This window comes from Engraulis encrasicolus, chromosome 5 (genome assembly GCF_034702125.1).
Source record: "Engraulis encrasicolus isolate BLACKSEA-1 chromosome 5, IST_EnEncr_1.0, whole genome shotgun sequence".
Lineage (NCBI taxonomy): Eukaryota > Metazoa > Chordata > Actinopteri > Clupeiformes > Engraulidae > Engraulis > Engraulis encrasicolus.
Genome location: NC_085861.1, coordinates 50455468 through 50477705, shown reverse-complemented (window position 1 = coordinate 50477705; position 22238 = coordinate 50455468). Strand labels below are relative to the sequence as shown.

General features: G+C 41.8%; 2 protein-coding genes and 1 long non-coding RNA gene across 4 annotated transcripts; 1 reads left to right on the top strand and 2 right to left on the bottom strand.

The window, feature by feature from the left end:
- Nucleotides 1-833: 833 nt before the first annotated feature.
- Nucleotides 834-6293, bottom strand: mrpl17 (mitochondrial ribosomal protein L17). Its single transcript, XM_063199646.1, has 3 exons — nucleotides 5897-6293; nucleotides 2352-2420; nucleotides 834-1228 (listed from the first exon to the last, which is right to left on the bottom strand). Exons 1-3 carry the CDS (start codon nucleotides 6068-6070, stop codon nucleotides 971-973), a joined length of 501 nt encoding a protein of 166 aa, XP_063055716.1. The 5' UTR covers nucleotides 6071-6293; the 3' UTR covers nucleotides 834-970.
- Nucleotides 6294-7578: 1285 nt separating this feature from the next.
- Nucleotides 7579-15772, bottom strand: LOC134449836 (E3 ubiquitin-protein ligase NEURL3-like). Its single transcript, XM_063199944.1, has 4 exons — nucleotides 15675-15772; nucleotides 14120-14611; nucleotides 13832-14012; nucleotides 7579-8265 (listed from the first exon to the last, which is right to left on the bottom strand). The coding sequence occupies exons 1-4, from the start codon at nucleotides 15691-15693 to the stop codon at nucleotides 8094-8096; spliced, it is 864 nt and encodes a 287-aa protein (XP_063056014.1). The 5' UTR covers nucleotides 15694-15772; the 3' UTR covers nucleotides 7579-8093.
- LOC134449618 (uncharacterized) lies at nucleotides 8380-12808 on the top strand. 2 transcript variants are annotated; one of them, XR_010034976.1, is made up of 6 exons: nucleotides 8380-8758; nucleotides 9528-9667; nucleotides 9779-9860; nucleotides 10139-10255; nucleotides 11089-11177; nucleotides 12688-12808. It is a non-coding gene; the product is annotated as an uncharacterized LOC134449618 (long non-coding RNA). The 2 variants fall into 2 exon arrangements; XR_010034975.1 differs by having other exon boundaries at nucleotides 8381-8758; nucleotides 9779-9867.
- Nucleotides 15773-22238: the final 6466 nt, after the last annotated feature.

Sequence of the window (22238 nt, the reverse complement as noted above, 5' to 3'; positions counted from 1 at the left end):
GTTAATATCTATGAATATTCCAAGATTTCAAACCCTTTTTGCAGAGGTGTTCAGAACTGTGTTTATACAGTATCAACGGCATAACATACCATGCATAGTGTTGATATGTGACTAAGATAGATAGGCAGGTGCATTATGTGCATAATGATCATGTATTTATAAAAGAGAAGTATTATTTAGTGTGTGTGTGTGTACAGAGAAGTCATACTTGAACTGGACTGTGTGATACTCAATTATGGCTTTTTGTCCGTCCCATGTCTCCTGTTTACTTTCATTTTAAGTTCAGATAATCTAAATCTGTTAGTTTATGGTTGTTAAGTCAGTTACCTGACAAGTGTATGATTGATAATCGACACAGTGCAGAGTAATCTTATGAATGATGCACACAAAGATGCAGTCACTTTATGAATGTTGCCTATTATAGAAAACAGCACAGTAACTTGGAGGTACGTCAGAACAAGCACGTCAGAGAATGATCCTGTAAAGAGCACATTACTGTTCACAAAGACTAAACTGGTGTGTCAAATGGAATTTACCTGAAGCAGCTGTATGAACACATTTTGCCAAATTAAATATGTTTTTCTTTTGTTAAAAAGTGGTTTCCTTTTTTCTTTCGTGTTGAAGTAGAAGAAATGGGCCAATGTGCCATTTTTCTCCCCCAGCAGTTGTCAATCTGGTAACATCTACTTCTACCTCAGAAATTAGGCACATGGAATGAGGCCGCTTCTAGCATACACCATTGCATGCAGTGCCCCCTGATGGACTACCCAGGAAATTGAATACCTTACCTCAAACATCTTACTTCAGAAAATGTTTCTGCAGGACCAACTGGGGTTTTTTGGTGTTATATTATTTAATGATTGTTTACCAACTGAACCAATGCATAAACAAAACTCACAATAACTCATGAAGAAAAAACAAAAAGGGGGGTGGGGTGATCTTTAGATTGACAGTTCTCTGAAGTCACTCCTCAGGACTCCCTCTGAGCAGCGAGCTGTGCTTTCTCCTCCCTGTACCCCTTCAGCAGCTGGTTAATTAGAGTCAGTTCGTTGTCCTGCTTGATGGGGAAGAGGGGAGGGTACGGGTTGCCTTTGTACTCCAACACGGCCATGGCGGCCCGGTCCAAGTTCTCCCTGTTGGGCAGCCTGGCCATACGCGTGTAGCCTTTCCTCTGGTTCTCATATCTGGGCGCCAGGACTTTGAAAAGCTTTGGCAGCAGATCCTTCTCCTGCAAATATGGAGGAAATAAGAGCATTTTGAAAACACTTCAAAAGCCAACTGGGGAAGTATGCAGCAGCCAGCTCAACAAACTTTAATGAAAAAAAATTGTACATTGAAGTTATTGATCATTAGATTATACACAGATTTGTTGTCATTATGCATGTGAAAATGAATGAAATGCAGTCTAGCATCTGATCAGATGTGGGAAAACCTGTGCAGTAGAAAATGTGCAGTATTAACAGATAATGCATCATTTATGAAATACATGTATCTGGTGCAAGTAGAGGTGATATTAACAGGGATGAATTATGACTCCATGGGCCCCGGGGATAGCCTGGGAAAACCCATGCTGCTTTGCACTCTATCCCTCAGTGAGGGTTTCAGATCTTGGTCTGTCTCCAATCAGAGAGCGGGGAGGGGTGGAAAGGCGATGACTGCAGTCTGTTTGCATAGATACAACTGACACAGTTGGCTATGGGCAACGTACATGCCAAAAGACACATAAACACCCAATAAACGGCCATGGGCAATCGTAAACGACATCTTTCCTTCGAGAAATTGCACAGGTAGCCTCAAGGCTATCTCACCTGTGAGACTGTCTGGTGTTAACCAGGCAACCCCAGAGCCAGACAACAATAAAGCCCCCCCTCCATGGGTGTTGCCAGTCAATTAAAATATTCAGGTTTTCAGGCCAGATGTTAGAGACCCTAGGTCAGTGTTTCCCGATCTTTTTTGTCTTGTGTACCCCCTAAGCATTTTCGTTGTGCCATGAGTACCCCCCAGTCAACTTCTGTACCGCTTTCTCCATCCCAGTGTAACTAAGCTCCATATATTTGTCAAAAATATTTTTTTCCAAGTACCCCCTGCAGTGTGCTCGCGTACCCCTAGTGGTACACGTACCCCTGGTTGGGAAACACTGCCCTAGGTTGTTGGGGATACATGGGGTATGTCCCCTGAGGAAATTTGAAAATAAATTTGTTAAAAGTGGGATTTTAACACAATGTGAAAACGGAAATATCTAGGCTTGGCCTTCAGGGCCCTGGATATCCTTGGACCTGCTTGAGCAAGTTATGAAGGCTTCAGATGTTACCAGGGTTGCCACAATTGTGGTTCTAAGCTTATGATCATACCGTCAGCCAGAAGTTTGCCATGCGCATAGCCTTTTCGTCTGTGTCTCCTCTCTTGCCATAGTCGATTAGCTAGAAAGAAAAATACACATTTATTAACTGTCTGGCATTCTTAAATGATAACAGTGTCTCATTAGGGTCATTCCATGTCAATTCACATGATTCCCTAGAATCTCCCCATGTGACCCTCTCCGATTTACCCGATATCTCACATACATATACATATCACATACGTGTTGAAGAGTCTTGCCATTTTGGGGTTCCAGATCTTGGAAACTATGTATGCTTTGGGAGTTATAATTGATTTTCCATCATATTTGGGAACTGTACAGTGTATTCCAAAAAATGTAGGGCGCTCCGACTTTAAAAGATAAAATAGGAGGGACTCAAAACAGCTTTGGGACAAAATGATCTTACGGTACCCTCTACTTCAGGCCTCAAATTAACCATGTGGGCACTTGATGACTGGAACGCCCTTTTAACCCCATGTACAGTAGCACTGTATCAAACATTCAACTTCATATTGATCTTGGCCTTCAAAGTACATGTTTTTCTCTATATCTTATCACAGTGTCTGTTTTGTCTGCTGCCATCTGCTGGTCTAAAAAAGTAACAACATCGTAATGTAAGAAAACAAAAGAGGCTGGGAAATCTTGCCCATAATTTACCAATAAAGCACTGTAATTATTATACAGTATATTGCTATATACTTATTATGATTTTAACAAGCATGATGAATATTTATAGTTTAAATAATTTCCTAAGTGTGACTGCTTAATGCTCAATCATGATGCCAGTCCCAAGATGGCCTCACCCTGCACTACATTTCTACCAGACATGAGGGTGGGGGTGTCCTGGTAGAAATGTAATCATGATTGAGCATTCTGCATAATGGCCATATAGCAATATACTGTAGAATTAAAGTGCTTTAAGTTATTGGTAGCCTAGCGAGCTTAACCCCTAGGGGCGTCTAGATTCCTAGGCTACTTTAATTATTGGTAAATTCTGGCCAAGATTTCCCAGCCCCCTTTGTGTCAAAATCTGCTTGTAAATTTTGTATGCAATTCAAAGACTTGAAAGGAGGGCATGGCACCCCAACTTTGGAGGGCTTCATCTCCGCAACCGTTAAACGTAGGGTGCCAATACTTGGTATTCCTTCAGTTGACATCAAAGGGTACCTGTATGTGAGATATCGGGTAAATCGAGAGGGTCACGTGGGGAAGGCGTGTAAATTGACATGGAATGAATGGGGTCCCCACACTAAGGCCCGGGGGCCGGATGCTGCCCGCCACGCCCCTTTGACCGGCCCTCCACCTCTCTGCACCTCACCATTTGAACTGCCCCAAAGAAGCAATCCTATGTTGTCTTGATAGTTTCGCATCTCACTGTAATATCAACAGGCCTACCATTTCTATTGTATCACTCATAAACTGTCAATCACCATATTTTTCTAACCTTTCCTTGGTATTTTTACATTGTTATTAGAAATTAAAAGGAATGCTTGTGGTAGTGGTATTTCAAATTGAAAAACATGATAATTACAGTGCCCTCCATAATTATTGGCACCCCTGGTTGAGATGTGTTAAAAGCCTTAAAATAAATTCAGTGTTTATTGCAGAAGAATACTGTCACACTGAAAATTTTAGGAAAATGTAGCCTTCAACTCAAATGAATTGTAAGAAAATAAAAAAATCCCTGACTGAAAAATAATTATTTTTCATTAAATCACCTGTTCCACAATTATTGGCACCCTTAACAATTCCCAGGAAATAAATATAATTGAAGCATTTCTGTCATTTCTACAGTAGTTTACAAAGTTTACCAGAGTATGTAGGAACATTTAATTAGTAATTCATCACTTCCTGTTTCCCTGGGGTATAAATATGACGTGACACCGAGGCCATTTCTCTTATCCACTCTTAAACATGGGAAAGACAAAGGAACACAGCATACAAGTGAGGCAGATGTGCGTCGACCTTCACAGGTCAGGCAGAGGCTACAAGAAGATTGCCACTCAACTGCAGCTGCCCATATCCACTGTGAGAGGAATAATTAAGAAGTTCAAAACAACTGGAACAGTGGTAAACAAGCCTGGACGAGGACCCAAGTTTATTTTGCCACCACGCACAGTGAGGAGGATGGTAAGAGAAATCAAAAGATCTCCAAAGCTCACTGTTACAGATTTACAACAAATGGTAGCATCCTGGGGTCACAAAGTCTCCAAATCAACCATCAGGCGCTGTCTACACGCCAACAAGCTGTTTGGGAGGCATGCACGGAGAAAACCTTTCCTCACTCACAATCATAAACACAAGCGTCTGGAGTTCGCCAGATGTATTGGGGCTTCAACTGGGACCGTGTGCTTTGGTCAGATGAGACCAAGATTGAGCTTTTTGGCAACAAACACTCTAAGTGGGTCTGGCGTACCACGAAAGATGTGCATGCTGAAAAGCACCTCATACCCACTGTGAAGTATGGGGGTGGGTCAGTGATGCTGTGGGGCTGTTTCGCTTCCAAAGGCCCTGGGAACCTTGTTAGGGTGCATGGCATCATAAATGCTTTGAAATACCAGGACATTTTAAATCAAAATCTGTTGCCCTCTGCCCGAAAGCTGAAGCTGGGTCGTCACTGGGTCTTTCAGCAAGACAATGACCCTAAACATATGGCCAAATCTACACAGAAATGGTTCACCAGACACAAAATCAAGCTCCTCCCATGGCCATCTCAGTCCCCTGACCTCAACCCCATTGAGAACCTGTGGGGTGAGCTGAAGAGGAGAGTACCGAGGAGAGGACCCAGGTCTCTGGATGATTTAGAGAGATTCTGCAAAGAGGAATGGCTGAAGATCCCTCTTTCTGTCTTTTCCCATCTTGTGAAACATTATAGGAGAAGATTAGGTGCTGTTTTGTTGGCAAAAGGGGGTTGTACAAAATATTAACACCAGGGGTGCTAATAATTGTGACACACATTATTTGATGTCAAATAATTATTTCTTTATGTGGGATTTTTTCCCCACTGAATAAATGCACTTGTATTGAAGGTTGGATTTTTCTCTTTTTTTCCATTAAGGTCCCATATTATTTAGAAAAAAAATAAAATAATTGGAAGCTAAAAAACACATCTCAACCAGGGGTGCCAATAATTATGGAGGGCACTGTAAGTACTCACTTCTTTTGCAAATCACTTGTAATGATGAACAATTTTGTGCTAGAAAGTATGGTTATAACAGGCGGTGGCCTAGTATAACGCCCACATGATTGATCCCGGCCCCTGATCACAGTCAGGAACGATAATGTGGCCCCCAGAGAAAAAGTTTGGGGACCCCTGCATAGATGTCACTAACATGAAAACAAAATACTGCCTGTCTGGGCAGCCAGAGACCATTAGCCTGTCGTTATTCAAACAGTGTCACCCTAGGGTAAGATGAAGATTTTTTTTAAAACGGTGCAGCTAGAACTAAAGGGTGGAATTTCTTTAAACTGCCAGGCTATGGCTATGAGGTTTGCCGCTAGCCTGTTGACATTTGACACGAATAAAGCTGTGCTTACTTTCTCTGCGTAGAATTGGACTTCATCGGCTCTTGCTCGCGTGGTCTCTATCCTTTCATGTCGGACAAGTCCTGTCAAAATGTTCCGTAACATGTTAATCCGAGACTCTGGTCCCAGACCCATTCTACGGGCCGTACGGCCATGGGATATCAGGGCTTGCAGGGTGAGTCGCATTTCTCAAAGTAGCGTACGCCTAACTAATCTGAAAATACACCCTCTCCACGATTGCTTTTACTCAACGACGTTAATACATTACAAATACTCCGAGTTATTAAAATATTGATGTCAACAAAATCATAAAATTAGACCACCAAGCAGCCTGCGATGTGAAAACACATGCAGTTCTCTTTGACATTGAGCTGTCCGACCTAAAAATATGTCCGACTGGTCGGCGGATCCGTACAATGCGTTCCGCCTTGAATTAGCTGCTACAAGGGAAAGCCAATGGGAGTAAATAGGAGAGATAATAAAACATTAGAATAGGCCCAGCAACTATAACGTAAAAGTTTTTTATTATTAGTAGTAGTATTTCTATTATTGTTATTATTGTTATTATTACCCATCACACACACACACACACACACACACACACACACACACACACACACACACACACACACACACACACACACACACACGCCTACTAGCCTAACCCTATTTTGGGGGCACTTTCTCTTCATTGTATTTGCCTTTGTATTTGTATCATGTATTTTGTTACTAACAGTCTTTTTTATATAAAATGTAGCCTATGTCTGTGATTTTGATTTCTTTGCATTTAGCCTGCTTCTTTTGGACACCAGATGGAAATTAGCCTTTGTGCAATAATCTGGCACATTTATAAAATAAGATATATGTTCATTAATATGCAATGTCCTGGAAAATTTAAGTAAATGGCCAAAAGTAAAGTAAAGTAAAATATTGGTTTCAAGCTTGCTTCTCTTCTCTAGTGGAAAATGCCAAGCCAAAAATGGCATCTGCCACGAATTCCAGGTTATTCACCATTGCCTCTTTCTTCATTTTTCCCAGAATTGACTTGCGTTGGGAAAATTTTCCATTCTGTCACATGAGGGAGTGCGCCCACAAGTGCCAAACTGATAGATCATCACTGTATTCCGGAAGTTTTGGGAAACTTCAAACTACATTATGAAATCACCAGTGCGCTCGTGCGCTCTCCAGCGGTCGAACGTAAGAATAATCACAGTGGATGGAAAACCTAAGGGAAAACGTCAGCGCATCAGCCCGTTTAATTCAATTGATAACGAAGACCTTGTGGCAGGTTTATTGGTGCTTTGTCGTCGAGTCTTTTCAATGCTATCACATGCATGTTTTGTGGCCAAATACCAAGAGAAAAGCCTGCCAGGTTTGATTGTCACAAGGCCCTTAACGTTGTAGGTAGGGCCTACCACCGTGAAATTCTGGAATCTTCGCTAGTGACATGAAGGCGCGTGCGCAGCTTATGGTTACTTTAGCAGCACCATGGTTCATTATTGGCACATGAAGGAATTTTAACTGGGAGCAGAGTTTAGATAATCTGTAGGCCCCTATGTGTAGGCTAATTAGTGATCAGATGGTTTGGCGTTTATGTAAGGGATATTGACATGACATGGATGAAATGATTGCGGTTAGTAGAATAACACAAATCACATGGATGTATATTATAAAAATGTTTAATACATACACATTTATCCACATTATAAAATAGCCAACAAACATATTCATAACCATAACAATATCACAAATTAAATATTCACATATAATATAATAAATATATCATTTTAGGGACTTCAGATAGCAACCACTGTACATATTGGTATTTGGTACAGATAAAAAGTTCACAGTGATCAATTAAATCGATAAAGTGCAAGAATGCTATAAAGTTAAAAAGATTCACTACCACAAGGTAATATGAGGTTGAGTGCAAATTTACACTTGCATAGTGTATCAGTGTATCCAATTGGCCTGATAAAATTCAAGCAGTGCAATGGCATAGCCTACAGTGATATGTCAGAAAAGTATTATTCACATTGTAGTCTATAACTAAAATATCTCAAGTTGCATGCCAAGTTGTGTCTCAAAATCTGCTAACTTCAGAGTTAATAATCAGAATAGGCAACGTGACTGAAGACAGAAGTCCTGTTTGTTTTGTTTTCCATGTAAAATTGAGCAGCAGGACAACACAACAGGAAGGTTTCGAAGTTTAGATGCTCTGCCGACATAGTGGACATGTCCCGAACTCAGCGAACACCCTGTTAGCACATGGGAGGCACAGGCAGCGATGTCCACAGCGGGGGGCCAGACGAGCCTCGCTCACCAGACACACCACGCACAAGTCTTCTGCGTTGGACCCTGGAACATGAGCCAGCAGTTGTGTAAGTCAAACATATTCCTCACAGTAACCATTTTTCAAGTTCACATGCTCAGATTTCGAGGTCTCCTGTGCATTTGTTCAATAATTAGATTCTAACCTGGTGTGCAATCCCAGACAGCAATTAGATTTGGGCCGGGTCCGTTTTCAAGTCAGCAGATCCGCATAGCAGTCACAGTCATTTTGCCGATCAGCGGCAGCTCCGATCCGGACCAGTAGTTTGACAGTCAGTTTTGAAGGCTCCTGGCGGATGCGGGCCACATAAGCAATCCGGACGCGCCATAATAAAATAATTCAGTCCGATTTGAAGGCGCGTGGCGGGTGCGGGCCACATAAAGCAATCCGGACGCGCCAAAACTGAATTTGTTCCCCAACTGTCACTTTGGAACCCTCAGAGAGAGAGACCGTTCTTCAGTTTACCTCAGCTGAACTCAACTATCCGCCTGTGTCGCGTCTCGTCCAACACTGCACTGTCGTGACTTGATCATTCAATGATGGTAAGTAATTATTTAACTTAATACTATGGTAGAAGTAAAATACACTCACACGCCGTCGCCACTACTATTTCAGCGTTTTAGTCCAGTGAGTTAATTACCTCCTCTGTTGTGTCGTGAAATGGCTTGGCCGAGCACTGAATCATAACACCGCAGCATCGCGGTAACTTGCTGCTGTCTTTGTGGCTGTGGCATCATAAGCTTTTGATGAACCCACTCAAAATGTGTCATGATCGGGCTATTTGAGTCAATTTTAGCGGCAGTAATGGTGATAATCTGAAGCTAACATCCCAAACATACCCTGTCAACACGGGACAGAAACAAAGGTAGTTTCTAGTCGACTAGCACTAGCGTTACTACCGGTAGTTCTGTAACTAGGACCGCTGTGATTTGAACATTCTCCAAAAAAGCTAGGTATAGGTGCGAGTGTGATGTACATGATGTGTTCGATTATTTTCAATCAATTTCTGATGGCTTAATAATCACCGTATCCATGTTGTGCCGCCGACAGCAAACATTCTGTGTTGTGCTATTAGCTCACCTTGAGCTGAATTCATTTGACATCACGCAGTTTGTAACTCCTTGATTGTTGTAGCCTATTTACACAAATCCTAAATGGTCGTATTGTTAGTTTAATAACTGCATTGTGATATAGGCTATAACATGGATTAGGCTTCATCAAAATACTGTGAATTAAAGCTCATGCATGCATGTTGTATGCAAAACGTTGAAACTTTTTTTGTCCTTTTCCTCTTTGCTTTGGGTTGGGTAGAATTGTACGGTAGGTTCAGCCATTCCTTGATCGACCTGACACCAGCATTAGGCCTACTCGATGTGTATGAAGCAAGCTGCCTCTGCATCAAGTGAGGGAAGAAGCCGCCACTGAAAAGCTTTTTGGACTGTCATTTGAAGGTATGAGCCGAGAGTTGTAAACATGAATGCCAATTGTACTAGGCCTATATATTTTCACAGTGAAATCCCAATAACTATTATTCATAATTATTTATTCTTTTTCTGCTACAGGACACAAATGAAAGGACAGGAATTCTGCTCTGCGGCGTTGGTCTCACTATTTATTCAAGAAGCCCTTGGACACCACCAGAATGTATGAAGTAAGTTGTTTTTATGTTATGCATTAAAGCCCATGCATGCTGGCACGCGTGCACACCCCCCCCTCCCCCCCCCCCCTCTCTCTCTCTCTCACTCACACACACACACTTGTTGTACTGCACTCAATAAGAGCTTGCCTGATGCTGTTGTTTGGTGGCCTGAATGTGCATAGAATACCTACTGTCTACTTGAATAGGTTTATTGTATGTTCTATGTATTTCTATGACAAACTTTCAACCATTTTGTGTTTATATTTCTTTTTGCTTTGGGTAGAATTGTAAACAGTAGGCACAGTCATTCCTTGATCGACCTGGCATCAACATCGCTCGATGTGTATGAAGCTGCAAGTGAGAGAAGAAGCCGCCACTGAACACCTTTTTGGACTGTCATGTGAGTGTATGAGCTGACAATTTAACTTCTTTAACTGTTGATCCTGCTGAGACATATGTAAGTGGCTTGATAATGTCTCATTTACACTAATGTATGTCAAGCTGGTCTCAGGCTAACAAGACTACCATGAAATCTTAAAAGTTTTGGACAGACGTCTCAATTTCACCATTGTGTTGTGCCGGACAAGTATTACTTGCTCAGTTTTGACAACCTAATTCTATATTCTGCTGTGCAACTTGTGCACAAAATGATTCACAATTCTGCTCCACCACCTCTGAAAACTTTTATCCATCCTTGCTCTGAACAAATTAGCAGAACAACTAGATCTACCACCAGAGGAAATAGTAGCCTCCCAAGCCGGGTAACAGCATACATTTGCACAATCTGTTTTTGCAGAGCAACTAAATAATGGAATGCCCTTCCCACCCACATAAAAGGCATTACAAACTTTTATTCATTCTCACTTGGAGTGAAGAAATGGCTTTCATGTACCCAGTCTGGTCACCACTAATAGTTTTGCACATACCTGTTTTGACACTGAGCATATGGTAGTTTTTGCATATGACATATTTTAGTGTGTGTGTGTGTGTGTGTGTGTGTGTGTGTGTGTGTGTGTGTGTTATATGTTTTCTTACCTGCCCAGGGAATGCAGATGGAAATTAGCTTTTAGCTATAATGTGGTGCAGGTCATCTTTTTTTTTGCACATGGTCCCTGATGAAATAAACCAATAAACTAAACTAATTGTAAACATGTATGCCAATTGCACTAAATACTTTCACAGTGAAATCCCATTAACTATTATTCATAATTATTTATTCTTTTTCTTCTGTAGGACTCAAATGAAAGGACAGGACTTCTACTCTGCTGGGTCGGCCTCACTACATATTCAAGAAGCCCTCGGACGTCATCAGAATGTATTAAGTAAGTTGTTTTTATGTTATGCATTAAAGCCCATGCATGCTGGTGTGCACACTCTCTCACTCTCACTTACTCTCTCTCACACACACACACACACACACACACACACACACACACACACACACACACACACACACACACACACACACACACACACTTGTTGTACAACACTTAACCAGAACTTGCCTGATGTTGTTCTGTGGTGGCCTGAAAAGTGGATGGAACACCTACTGTCTACTTGGCTAGGTTGACTATGTTCTGTGTACGGGGTCATGTTCCCACAGCCCATTGGTCCCACAGCTTATTCCTGCTGCTCCATGTTCCCACATTTTTAAGAAATTATTCAAATATACAGTGCACAGCAATAATGAGTATACCCTTGTTGAAAAGTAACATTTTGAACACACAAGTTATTCCCAAAACGCTCATAGAGTAAGTGTAATACAACATCTTTTGAGCTTACATAAGAAAATTAAGGCCAATTGTATAACTTAAATGACATATTTGCCCATTTTTGTGAAATTATGCTGGTGCAAAATTGAGTACACGCCTATCATAGTGTCTGAGAAGGGGCCGTGTTGGCCTGAATTGTCTCGAAATTTAAAGGGATTAAAAGGGAGGTCATTGTTGTGCGTTTTATCTTTGCTTTGCATTTAACTTTTACATTTTGAGTCTGCACCTGGCTATAATTGATGTGTGTGAGATTCGAATGAAATCCTATAGGGAGTATCATGATCTGTTTCAGTAGTTACAGTACATGTTGACAAGCATATTTCTTTTGATGAAATTCAGCTTCCTACTGTTGATGGCACCCACACAGCCCCAAGCCATGCCACTCCCACTACCATACTTGACTTTCAGCATGAGGCACTTTCCTTTGTACACATCGCTTTTTACCACCACACATGTTTGACACCATCTAAAGCCAATTTGTTTATCTTGATGTCATTAGATCAGAGGACATGGTTCCAGTAACCCATATCCTTAGTTTGTTTGACTCTGATGAGACCATGATAAACACATTTGCATTTGATGCTGTCAAGCATGTGTGCCATTGACTGAAATGTTAAATACATCATTGCCGTGATTAAGGCGATTACATTTCTAACCAAATATTAAACATTGACATGTTATTTAGAAAGTCGAGAATTTTAACTGATTTGATATGACAATATGACCCGTTTCTTTTTTTCTGAAGAGAATGGTGATTTCATCACAATCTTCTAATTTTGTGAGTTACTTAATTCATGGTTTCTTGAAGCCAAAAATATGCAAGAATAAACTAATTATTGGCATAGTTTAAAATGTGGGTCGTGAATCTATAATCTATGAAAGTGTAACATTATTGATGGAATTATGGAAATAAATAAACATTTTCATGATATTCTAATTTTTTGGCCAGCACCTGTATGTGTCAGTTCATTCACAATCGTATGTAATTTGTGCCTGCACATACATCTGCATTAAGTCTAACGTTTCCCTTCTGCCTTGTGTGCTTTTTAATATCTTACAGTGTGAAGAGGCAACAAGGGAGAGATGAACGCTATCAAAAATGTGGAGATGGATCTGGCAGCCGACCGCTTTGGCACACACCCAACAAGAAACAAAACAATAAAGAATACTAAAATGCATAATTTGTAAGCAGCTCATTTTTTAAAAACATTGTTTGCTCTTGCTTGAAGGTGCACTGTGTAAAATTGTGGCCAGAGTAGTTATTGCATCTATGGTGCTCATTGAAACTGTGCTGTCTACTGCTAATTTAGATTTTTGCATGAATACCAAAGTGTAGTGAGATTTGCAGCTAAAATGTCTATTTCTGGAAATTCAAAATGGCGGACCATGGAGAAGATCCCCCTTTTCATGTATGAAAAGTGCAAATTTCCCAGTCATGTTGAATACTTTGGTGGTGGTAAATATCTGTTAAAAAGTTAACATTTGTGAATGGGCATAATGAATTCTGGAAATGAACAACTAAAAATATTCCACGTCCACCTTTAAAGGGGTATGCCACTATTTTGGGGCTTAATACAGTTAAAATCGTTGGCCAGGGTTTATATAGGTGGTAAAGAGTCTTATTTTTCATGTAAGCCGTTGTCTTCTTTTAAGACAAGTTAGAAGAGGAAGCATGTCGCTAAGCTAGTGAAAGTCAATGGATCCGTGTAGCATGTAGCAATGCTACATGGATGTATTGACTTTCACTAGCTTAGCGACATACTCCCTCTTTTAACTTGTCTTAAAGCAAGACAACGCTTCACATGAAAAATAAGACACTTTACCACCTTTATAAACCCCAGCCAACGATTTTAACTGTATTAAGCCCCAAAATAATGGCATATGCCTTTAAATATCCCTTTAATCCGGATCAGGCCCAGATAAGGCCCAGATAAGGTCCGGATATGGGCCAGATGAGCCCCAACTGTGTATTACGGATCAGGGCCAGATCATGGTCAGATGCGTATTACGGACCTGGGCCATATCTGGCCCAGGTCGGCCACAAATTCCAAACATGTGGATCGGACCTGGGCCAGATCCATTCCGGATCCATAATCCGGACCTGTTCCAGCTCAGCGCCATTGTAAAATAAGAAACCGGGCCAGACCAGGATTGCGGACCTGGCCCAAGTGCCTGCCAACATCTGTCACAGATCTGGGCCAGACCCATTTTGCTGTCTGGGATGGTTGTTGTTCCTTTGGTTCTCCAGACGCTGTTTGAGCTTCTTCTCAGCCATCTCCATCTTCCTCTGTAACTGAGGCGGTGTCTTCTCATAGCCACATTCAAACGTGCTACGAGGAATGGGACAGGACAATGTTTTTCTGAAAAAATGTATTCTTTCAGAACCTGAAATGTAGACATGACATCAAAAGATTAGTCAATGACATTAAGACATGGTAGTAATAAGGAAGGATCAAATCTCAGAAATGTACTCTGTGTGCAATCTCACTCACCGAGAAGGAGCATTGTGGTGGTTTGCCCGTAGACATCAAAGATGGCCCAGAGGGGTTGACTAAGGTCCAGAGAGGTCTCCACACAGCCTTGTTTTCCAGTGGATGTCTTAAAACACAGCTGACCAGTTGAAGCCACCCAGAAGGTGACCATGATGCCAGGTGTGCAGTCATCTGTGGGCAATGGCAGGGCAGCGTACCCAGGCCTACTTGTCAGGTCGGGCACGGCAAGCGATGGTAGTGGGCCAGTGGTTGGGCACACGTTGGTGAAGCCTACCCGCATGGCACCTACCCAGGCTAGAAGGGTTCGCTCCACCTTGACCGTCACCTTCTCCTTTACCCCGATGGGGCGGCTGCTGAACACCAGGCCGTTCTGGAAGGTCTCCAAGTCTCTGGAGGCCCTGAGGTTTCCATGGCTGAGGGTGATCTTGTTGCCCACAGCTCCAGGGTGGAAGGTTAGTGGACCCAGGCAGGCACGTCCACAGATGTGCTCACCTGTTCGATAGAAAAAGAAGTAAAAGGGAAACGGAATAGAGATAAATGAGGTGAGCACAGGAAACTCTCTGATACAGTTGATCTAAAACAAACAGCTGTATCTACGTAACACACAAATGGTTAATATCTGTCCACTGCATGGTTTGGTCTCTAGTGTGATGACATCAAGTGTGTTTGCACTCCTTTGTACATCACAGTCCTTGTTGTCAGCAAACAAAAGATTGTGCTCCATTTGTGATGCTGAGCCACTGAGTCTGAAAAGGGTCTGTGTTGTGAAAACGCGCTTCTGTTATCATGCATTCACCCCTTTGTTTACATTATCATATGTAAATCATCCTTTGCCTTGTCGCTGGTAAACAATGCTGAGCACTTATCGCATGTGTAAGCTGTGCTAGTTTTTTTCTTAACCTCATTGTAAAATCAAGTTCACACTCCACAGAATGCAGTGTTAACTCAACACTTATAAAGTTGATTTAACATCCTCTAGATTGTACTCTGTAAATAGTATTGAAGAAGTACTTCTCTAGTGTTGAATTGATATGCCATTTTTTCAGTGTCAGTTTCACTTTTCACATGCTTGTAAAAAGATGTGTACATAGCCTATTAGGTTTAAAAGGGAGTTCAAAGTACATCCGTTCACTGTTTACAATATGTGGAATTGGGCAATCCAATGACAAATGGCCACACCTGATGACTAGCCTGTCTACTTCTCTTTCTCAGCAACTTTACTGGCAGCCGGCCAGAGAAAACTTCCATGAGACTACTGCGCCTGGTAGGCACATCTCGCTGTGCTAGTATACTGTACATATGCTTTCCAGCTGTGGACTTTAAACTGTCAGCTCTAATCCTTTTTTGAGATTGCATCTTTTCACGTATCGCTTTGCACCTACAGTTTACTGTCTTGCATGAACAGGAAAAAAATGGTTGTATTTAGCCAGGCTATCATTTTACAAATTGAAGATCTTGTTATTAAATATTATGGTCACATAAAAAAACTTTTTTTCTAAGGGATGATGTTAGTTACATGCTATAGAAATGAATATATATATATAACAATGCTCACCATTTTCTTTATTCGTCATCTTCTCTTTATGGAGTATGCCATACAATTCTTGAAGGTTGATAAGGTCTTGATTGCAATGGATGAAATCATCCGTTGAGCCGTTTGTTTCTGTTTGAATGACTGCCTCTCCCTCTGCCTTTTATATCCACACAGACGCACGTGCTGCTTGAGGTTTACAAACATTACTCATCAGAGGGGGGTTAGAGAAAGGAAAGGGGAGTGGCTGGAGTGGCCGGAGGGGAGGAGACTTTGACTTGGAAAAGTACCTACAAGTCTGTGCTTGTGCGCATGTGCCTGGACTTTTCTGCCTGCACATGTGAGAATCTGTGTTATTCCCTTTTAACGCGTGTGATAATCTGTGTGACTGTAGTTCAAAAAGTATAATGGCCACTGATACTTCATGCCACGTTTTATGTGCAGTGTTAACATTTTGTCACATATTCTGATATTCCGTAAGAAAAACATATCTAAGTGAACTCCTGACATCAAAAACCAGTAAAACCAGATTGCCATTGTTTGTTTTGAATATTTTGATGCTTTGATTTGAATAAGAGGGACTTTGATTGGACACAATTATCAAGGATATAATATAGCATAAACAGTATATTGTATTGCATTTGATATACAGTGATGTCATATGCATACTGTAGGTTTAACTACTGCTTTAACTGTCAGTGTCATCATTGTATGATTCACAAACACACATTAGCAGTTGCAAAACAACTACTTCCAAGCATTTCATCTGCTCAGAAATGGCTTGCCGTGTGAGAGTAGTTGTGGGTGACAATTATCTCAATTTTAGTTAAATTATGTCCCTATTTGAATTTGCAAAAAAACGATACCCTGGCCACTACGTAAATCACCAGTCAATGGAAATACACCAAGACAGACACGCTTGTGACAGTCACAAGATGGAGACTCAATGGGTGCCGACTGTCTCGTCAGAGCAGACTAACACAGACAGTGCATGCCTATTCCCAAGGCTGGACCATGAAGTGGCCATACCACAATAAAGCTCTTTGTCGGAGTGAGGCCATTTATTCATCCCGATTCCCGACTTAAATGGTAAGCTTTAAAATGCTTGTTTTGTTCTCTCATGGGGATGGTGATTATTCTGTGTAAACAAGGCAAGCAAGTAAAAAAAGTAAATGACTTTTTAATGAATTTGAATGAACAAATGAATGAATGAATTTATCAAGTGCCCCTATTGAGTGACGTTCTGAAAATGACACTGACATGCATTTGAAACAGTCATTCTCAATCCAGCTGCCATCCATTCCATTTCATGAAGCATTTTAGGTTATGGTTTCCCATCAGTAGCGTGCAGCACTGGTGGATTCCAGGCACCAGACACGCAGTCAGCCACTGGTCTTACAAGTCTCACATGCCGTCCATACCTCTAGGCAGTACTTTATCGCTGGAGGTCTTATACTACATGCAGCAACTTCCTGAATTATTTGCACTACTAGGGAGTTGCCACTGGAACGTCTTGGGGGAAATTATTGCCTGAGGCAAACATGTAGGGCAGGCCTATGTATAGGCCTAGGCCTATGTCAGAAAATGCATTAATAGATCCACATGATGGACGTCTCGCGTCTGTGTCAAGTCAGGGACTCAGTTGTCTGTTTTCAGTGTATTTTCAGACGTCCACTGTGTGAAAATGTGAGTTGCCTGTGTTTTTCATGAAGGTTTACTAACCCCCATCAATTAGGCTACAATATAAGCATCCCTATTGTCTTGAATTTACATTTGCTTGAATGCCGGCCCACCATCCATTGTCTTACCCCAGTTGAACTACATTACCTACTACTCAGGACATATACACAGTTTCTTGTATCTCGCTACAGTATGACATAATATAAAATACTACAGTGTGGGCATCATATTGACACATTTGACCTCACATTTGACCTCTAAAGATACATTCATGATGCCATCTCTGAAAGCCAGATGTTTGATGACTGTAAACTATACACACAAAATCTAAATTTCCCTACAGTGTAGCCACTTGATAACACAGGAAAGCGTCACAACCCTTTGGACCCTCCACCCCAACAGAAACCTATCTACAGGTCTACTGCATGTGATCAGGAAGGACACAAACCAGCAAAGAAGCCGAGAAGGGGAGACGAAGGGGTCTGCTGTCCCGGGCCCAGGGAGATGGGGGGGCCTATAATTGGGGGCTCATTACATTTAATATAAGGTAGGGGGGCCCCTTTCAGGTGATTTTGTCCTGGGCCCAGCCAAAGCTGTCAGCGGCCGTGCAAACCAGTACCATTGATTTCAACCAGAGAGGGGAGTCAATCCTTAACCCTCCTCGGAAGTATTTTTGCAACATCCTGTTTTTAAAGACCCGTTTGCCTGAAACTTGTTTCATCAATATCCAAAGGACACTATGACTTGTCAGGTTGATCATCACCTTGTCTTTCAGAAACCAGTAGACCGATACTGTCTATAGATAGTTTGTATCTTTTGCTCTTAATAGCCTTTTATGAGAAACAGACTGGAAGTCAATACAAGCCTATTTATTTCTGAGAGTGAGACAAGGACTTTGACTCATTGAGTTGAGCACATCACTCCTGACAGCTGACAACATTATTGTCTGTCTTCTTTTCTACTGTCACACTCTCCAAACACATGACCTCTGTAGCTTGTTAAAAGGGAAGCATGTGCCACCAGGGAAGCTGCTGGGGGTGGTGGTGGTGGTGCAAAGAGTTCAGTTGTCTCGGGCCCACGGAGAGAGGGGGCCCAGAAGAGGGTTGTCATTACTCTGGAGTGCTTTCTGTTTCGTTCTGACTAGGCGTCAAACATGTGTTATATATCTGCAATAAATTATGGTGCTGGTGGTGGTTTGGGGATGCAGGGGTGCAAAGAGGTGAGTTGTCCCCGGCCCACGGAGAGAGGGGGCCCAGAAGTGGCACTCTGGAGTGCTTTCTGTTTCATTCTGACGAGGTGTCAAAAAGGTATTATATATCTGCAATAAATTATGGCCTTGAAGGCACCGCAGTGTGCACTGTTCCAAGAAGATCAAGGCTACCAAGTTACAGTAAGTTGTGAGATCATGTTTGCCTGGACAAACTTGGATCTGTCTTGTAAAGAAACTAACATGCAAATACAATGTAAACAGTACACCATTACTGTGTTATTATTTTTACAACAGTTCAAAATCAGGTGACCCAGGAAAACACCAAAATCATACCATTTCTTCATTGACCCATTTTCATCTTGATTTCTAATAATTCCATGTAAATCTATTGATTGCTTTTTTTTAATCAAAAAGTTGCCAACTGAAAACAACAAATAAACCAACGTTGGCTAAGAATATAATCTCAATGGGAGACAGGGGGAAAGACAGCTGAGAAGTTGTGTTCACCTGTAGCGACTCTATAGGCTACACCAGTGGTTCCCAATCTGGGGGTCAGGGCCCACGTGGGGGCCGCGGAGGTACTGCTGTGCGTTTATGGTTCTTTCCGGCGATCAGAAACGGCTTTGCTTTTTTAAAAAAATATATATATTTTTTGTGGGGTTTTAACCTTTATTGCTAGACAGTGTGAGAGAGACAGGAAATGAATGGTGTGAGAGAGATGGGGAAGGCAAAGCCTGAGATTTGAGTTCTTTTTTTATAAAAAAAAATGTGGGTATGTCAGAGTTCAATGAACTATTGCAAAATGAGGGTCATAGCTTTTAAATGCAACTTATTTCATGTTCTTTTGTGCTTCGGAGGCTCAGATATTTAGGTTTTAATAGGCAGAGGGCACGGTTTCCCAAAAAAGGACTTAGGCTAAAATGGGTTTAAACAAAGCTGCTTATGCATAAATCGTCACACCATCTCTATTGTGCCTATTGTTCAGCTGATTTCTTTTAAACAGCTCGTCCTTCGGGAATCAAACTGTGGGTCAATATGAAAGTGTGTCGCACTCGCTAAGAGTGAAAGCGGCCATCAATTAATTTAAAACACAACTGCAGTCATAAACAGTGATGCACCTGCAATTTGATCGATTGACTTGAAACTATAAAGGCTGGAATTGCCCATGTGCAATTTTATCATGCAGCACATAATACTGTAATGACCCATGCCTTATCAAAGGAAGTTATTAAACACTTCAACTTCTAATAAACTTCACGTAAGGTATGTATATCGATCCTGTATTGTGGTGGATATGTTACGCAAGTCATCCCCCCCTGACCTCCCCCATGACCAGATAAATCTTTATGTGACTATAATGTTGTTAAAAAATGAAAAGTTAGTTTTTTTAGGTCAATTGAAGTTGATTATCAAAAATTGAGTGTCACTTAAAATTTTATATCAACAAAACCATGCTCACAGGTAGTAAGCATGCAAGACAGGCAAACATATGCATATGCATAACTCACGCAGTGCAGGGTCAAAGGAGTTCCATGTATTATCAGTCCTGCAGGAGAGGGTCCTGCAAGTGTATATAGGCCAAAGGAAAAAACACATTTAAACATTTTTTTTTTAAAATTATCCTCACAGTGCCTCTATCGTCAATCTAGAGCAGGGGTAGGGAACCTATGTCTTTTCTTTAGGCCGTCTTATCTGGCCCTAGGGACATAATTTGTATGCTATGCAGTTTCACATGAAATAGGCCTATCAAATGTTTTGTAAAGAAATCTTAGAAATTACATTTGCAATACAAGTGTAGTAATACAGACATGGGTAAGCGGTTAGAGCATCAGACTTGTAGCCCAAAGGTTGCCAGTTCGACTCCCGACCCGCCAAGTTGGTGGGGGTAGTAATTAACCAGTGCTCTCCCCCATACCCCTCCATGACTGAGGTACCCTGAGCATGGTATCGTCCCACTACACTGCTCCTATGGGGCGCCATTGGGGCCTGCCCCCTTGCACGGGTTAGGCATGAATGCATTTTTTTGTGTGAAGTGTTCACTTGTGTGTTGTGGACTGCTGTGTCACAATGGCAATGGTAGTTGGAGTTTCCCAGTTGAGTTTTCTTTCTAGTGATGGCCATTGGAGGACTTTATAAAATTTGAAGTGGCCCTCGGAAGAAAACGGTTCCCCACCCCTGATCTAGAGCTTGCCTGTTGTTCAACTATTGTTCAGCTGATTTCCTTTGAAAATCTGCTGGTCCTTCAGGAGTCAAACTGAGGGTCAATGTGTAACTGAATTGCACTGATAACAAATATGGTATGAGTACAGCCACTAAGAGCGAAAAACGAAACCAAATTATAGTCATAAAGAGTCATAAACACCTGGCTGTGAACGAGGATTTTTTTCACAAAGTGCTGTGTGCACCTGCAGTATCATTAGCTTACACATAATTCACACAATGAACATTGCTAGAGAGGTACGGTAAACGCATAGCTCAGTGGTTCACCTTTTTTGAATAAATGCCCCCTGGACCACGTGGTAAGTCTCTCAAGTTGGCCTCATAACAACACCCCCCTTAGTATTCAAAAATAGACTAATGCCCCCCAATGGCAACTAAGCACTACCCCTTCTCAGCTGTATGCTTCTCAACGCTGTAGAGCCCCCGTTGAGAAACACTGTATAGCTCATGCAGAGCAGTCGCTACGATTACATCTTTGTGAATTCCTCTGCATGTCATTGAACAATTATAATGGCCTTCTGGACAAAGGACTTTCATAGCAGTAGCCTACTGCAGCAGATGACCTTGCAAGTGTATAGGCTAAAGAAAATATATAGCATGTCCATGTCCACAAACACTCACGCGCACACGCACGCACGCACGCACACACACACACACACACAGACACACACACACAGACACACACACACACACACACACACACACACACACACACACACACACACACACACACACACACACACACACACACACAGATCAATGTTTGAGAGATGATGAAACATTCTGCTTTTTAGCTCTTCGATGCATAAAACAAGGTCACAGCGCAGTAGTCTGAAGTCTCCCAGGATTAATCGAGCAACCTGCGTTAGTTCTGGCAGACCACGTAGTCAACGCTCCCTTTTGTCTATTGGCTGACCCCTACAGCTGTCCACTTCAGGGACTCATGGTTTTACCATTGTAAGCTTTGGTGACCCAACCGCACGAGTGCAGGGAGTCACATGATGCCCTCTGTTTCCTGCGAAAACTCATTTTAGTTATGTTATGCCTTTAGGCCTAATCGTCTTTGGTCAAATATAGAATAAATGTTTACATTTAGGCCTACATTTTGTTGCTTCTATGCATACAATATTTGAATAAATGCTCTGTCATTTACATTTATTCAACATCGGCTACTTAAGGTATTTAAAATGAAACCCCTTAAAATCAAGAAGTCTTGGCGACCCTCTGTGGATCTTTGGCGACCCTCTGTGGATCTTTGGCGACCCATCGGTTGGGTCCCGACCCATTGGTTGGGAACCACTGTTCTAGGGGGTATGTTGCCTTTCCAGCTAAATGGAAGGCACTACACCTGAGGATGCTGCTGTTCCCTGTCTTGGCTTCCATGGAGCTCATGGAGAAGCTGGGGAACTTCCTCCGAACAGAGCCTTACCGCCAAACACAAAATGTGCCTTCAGAAATAAAGCTTCCGAAATGTATCT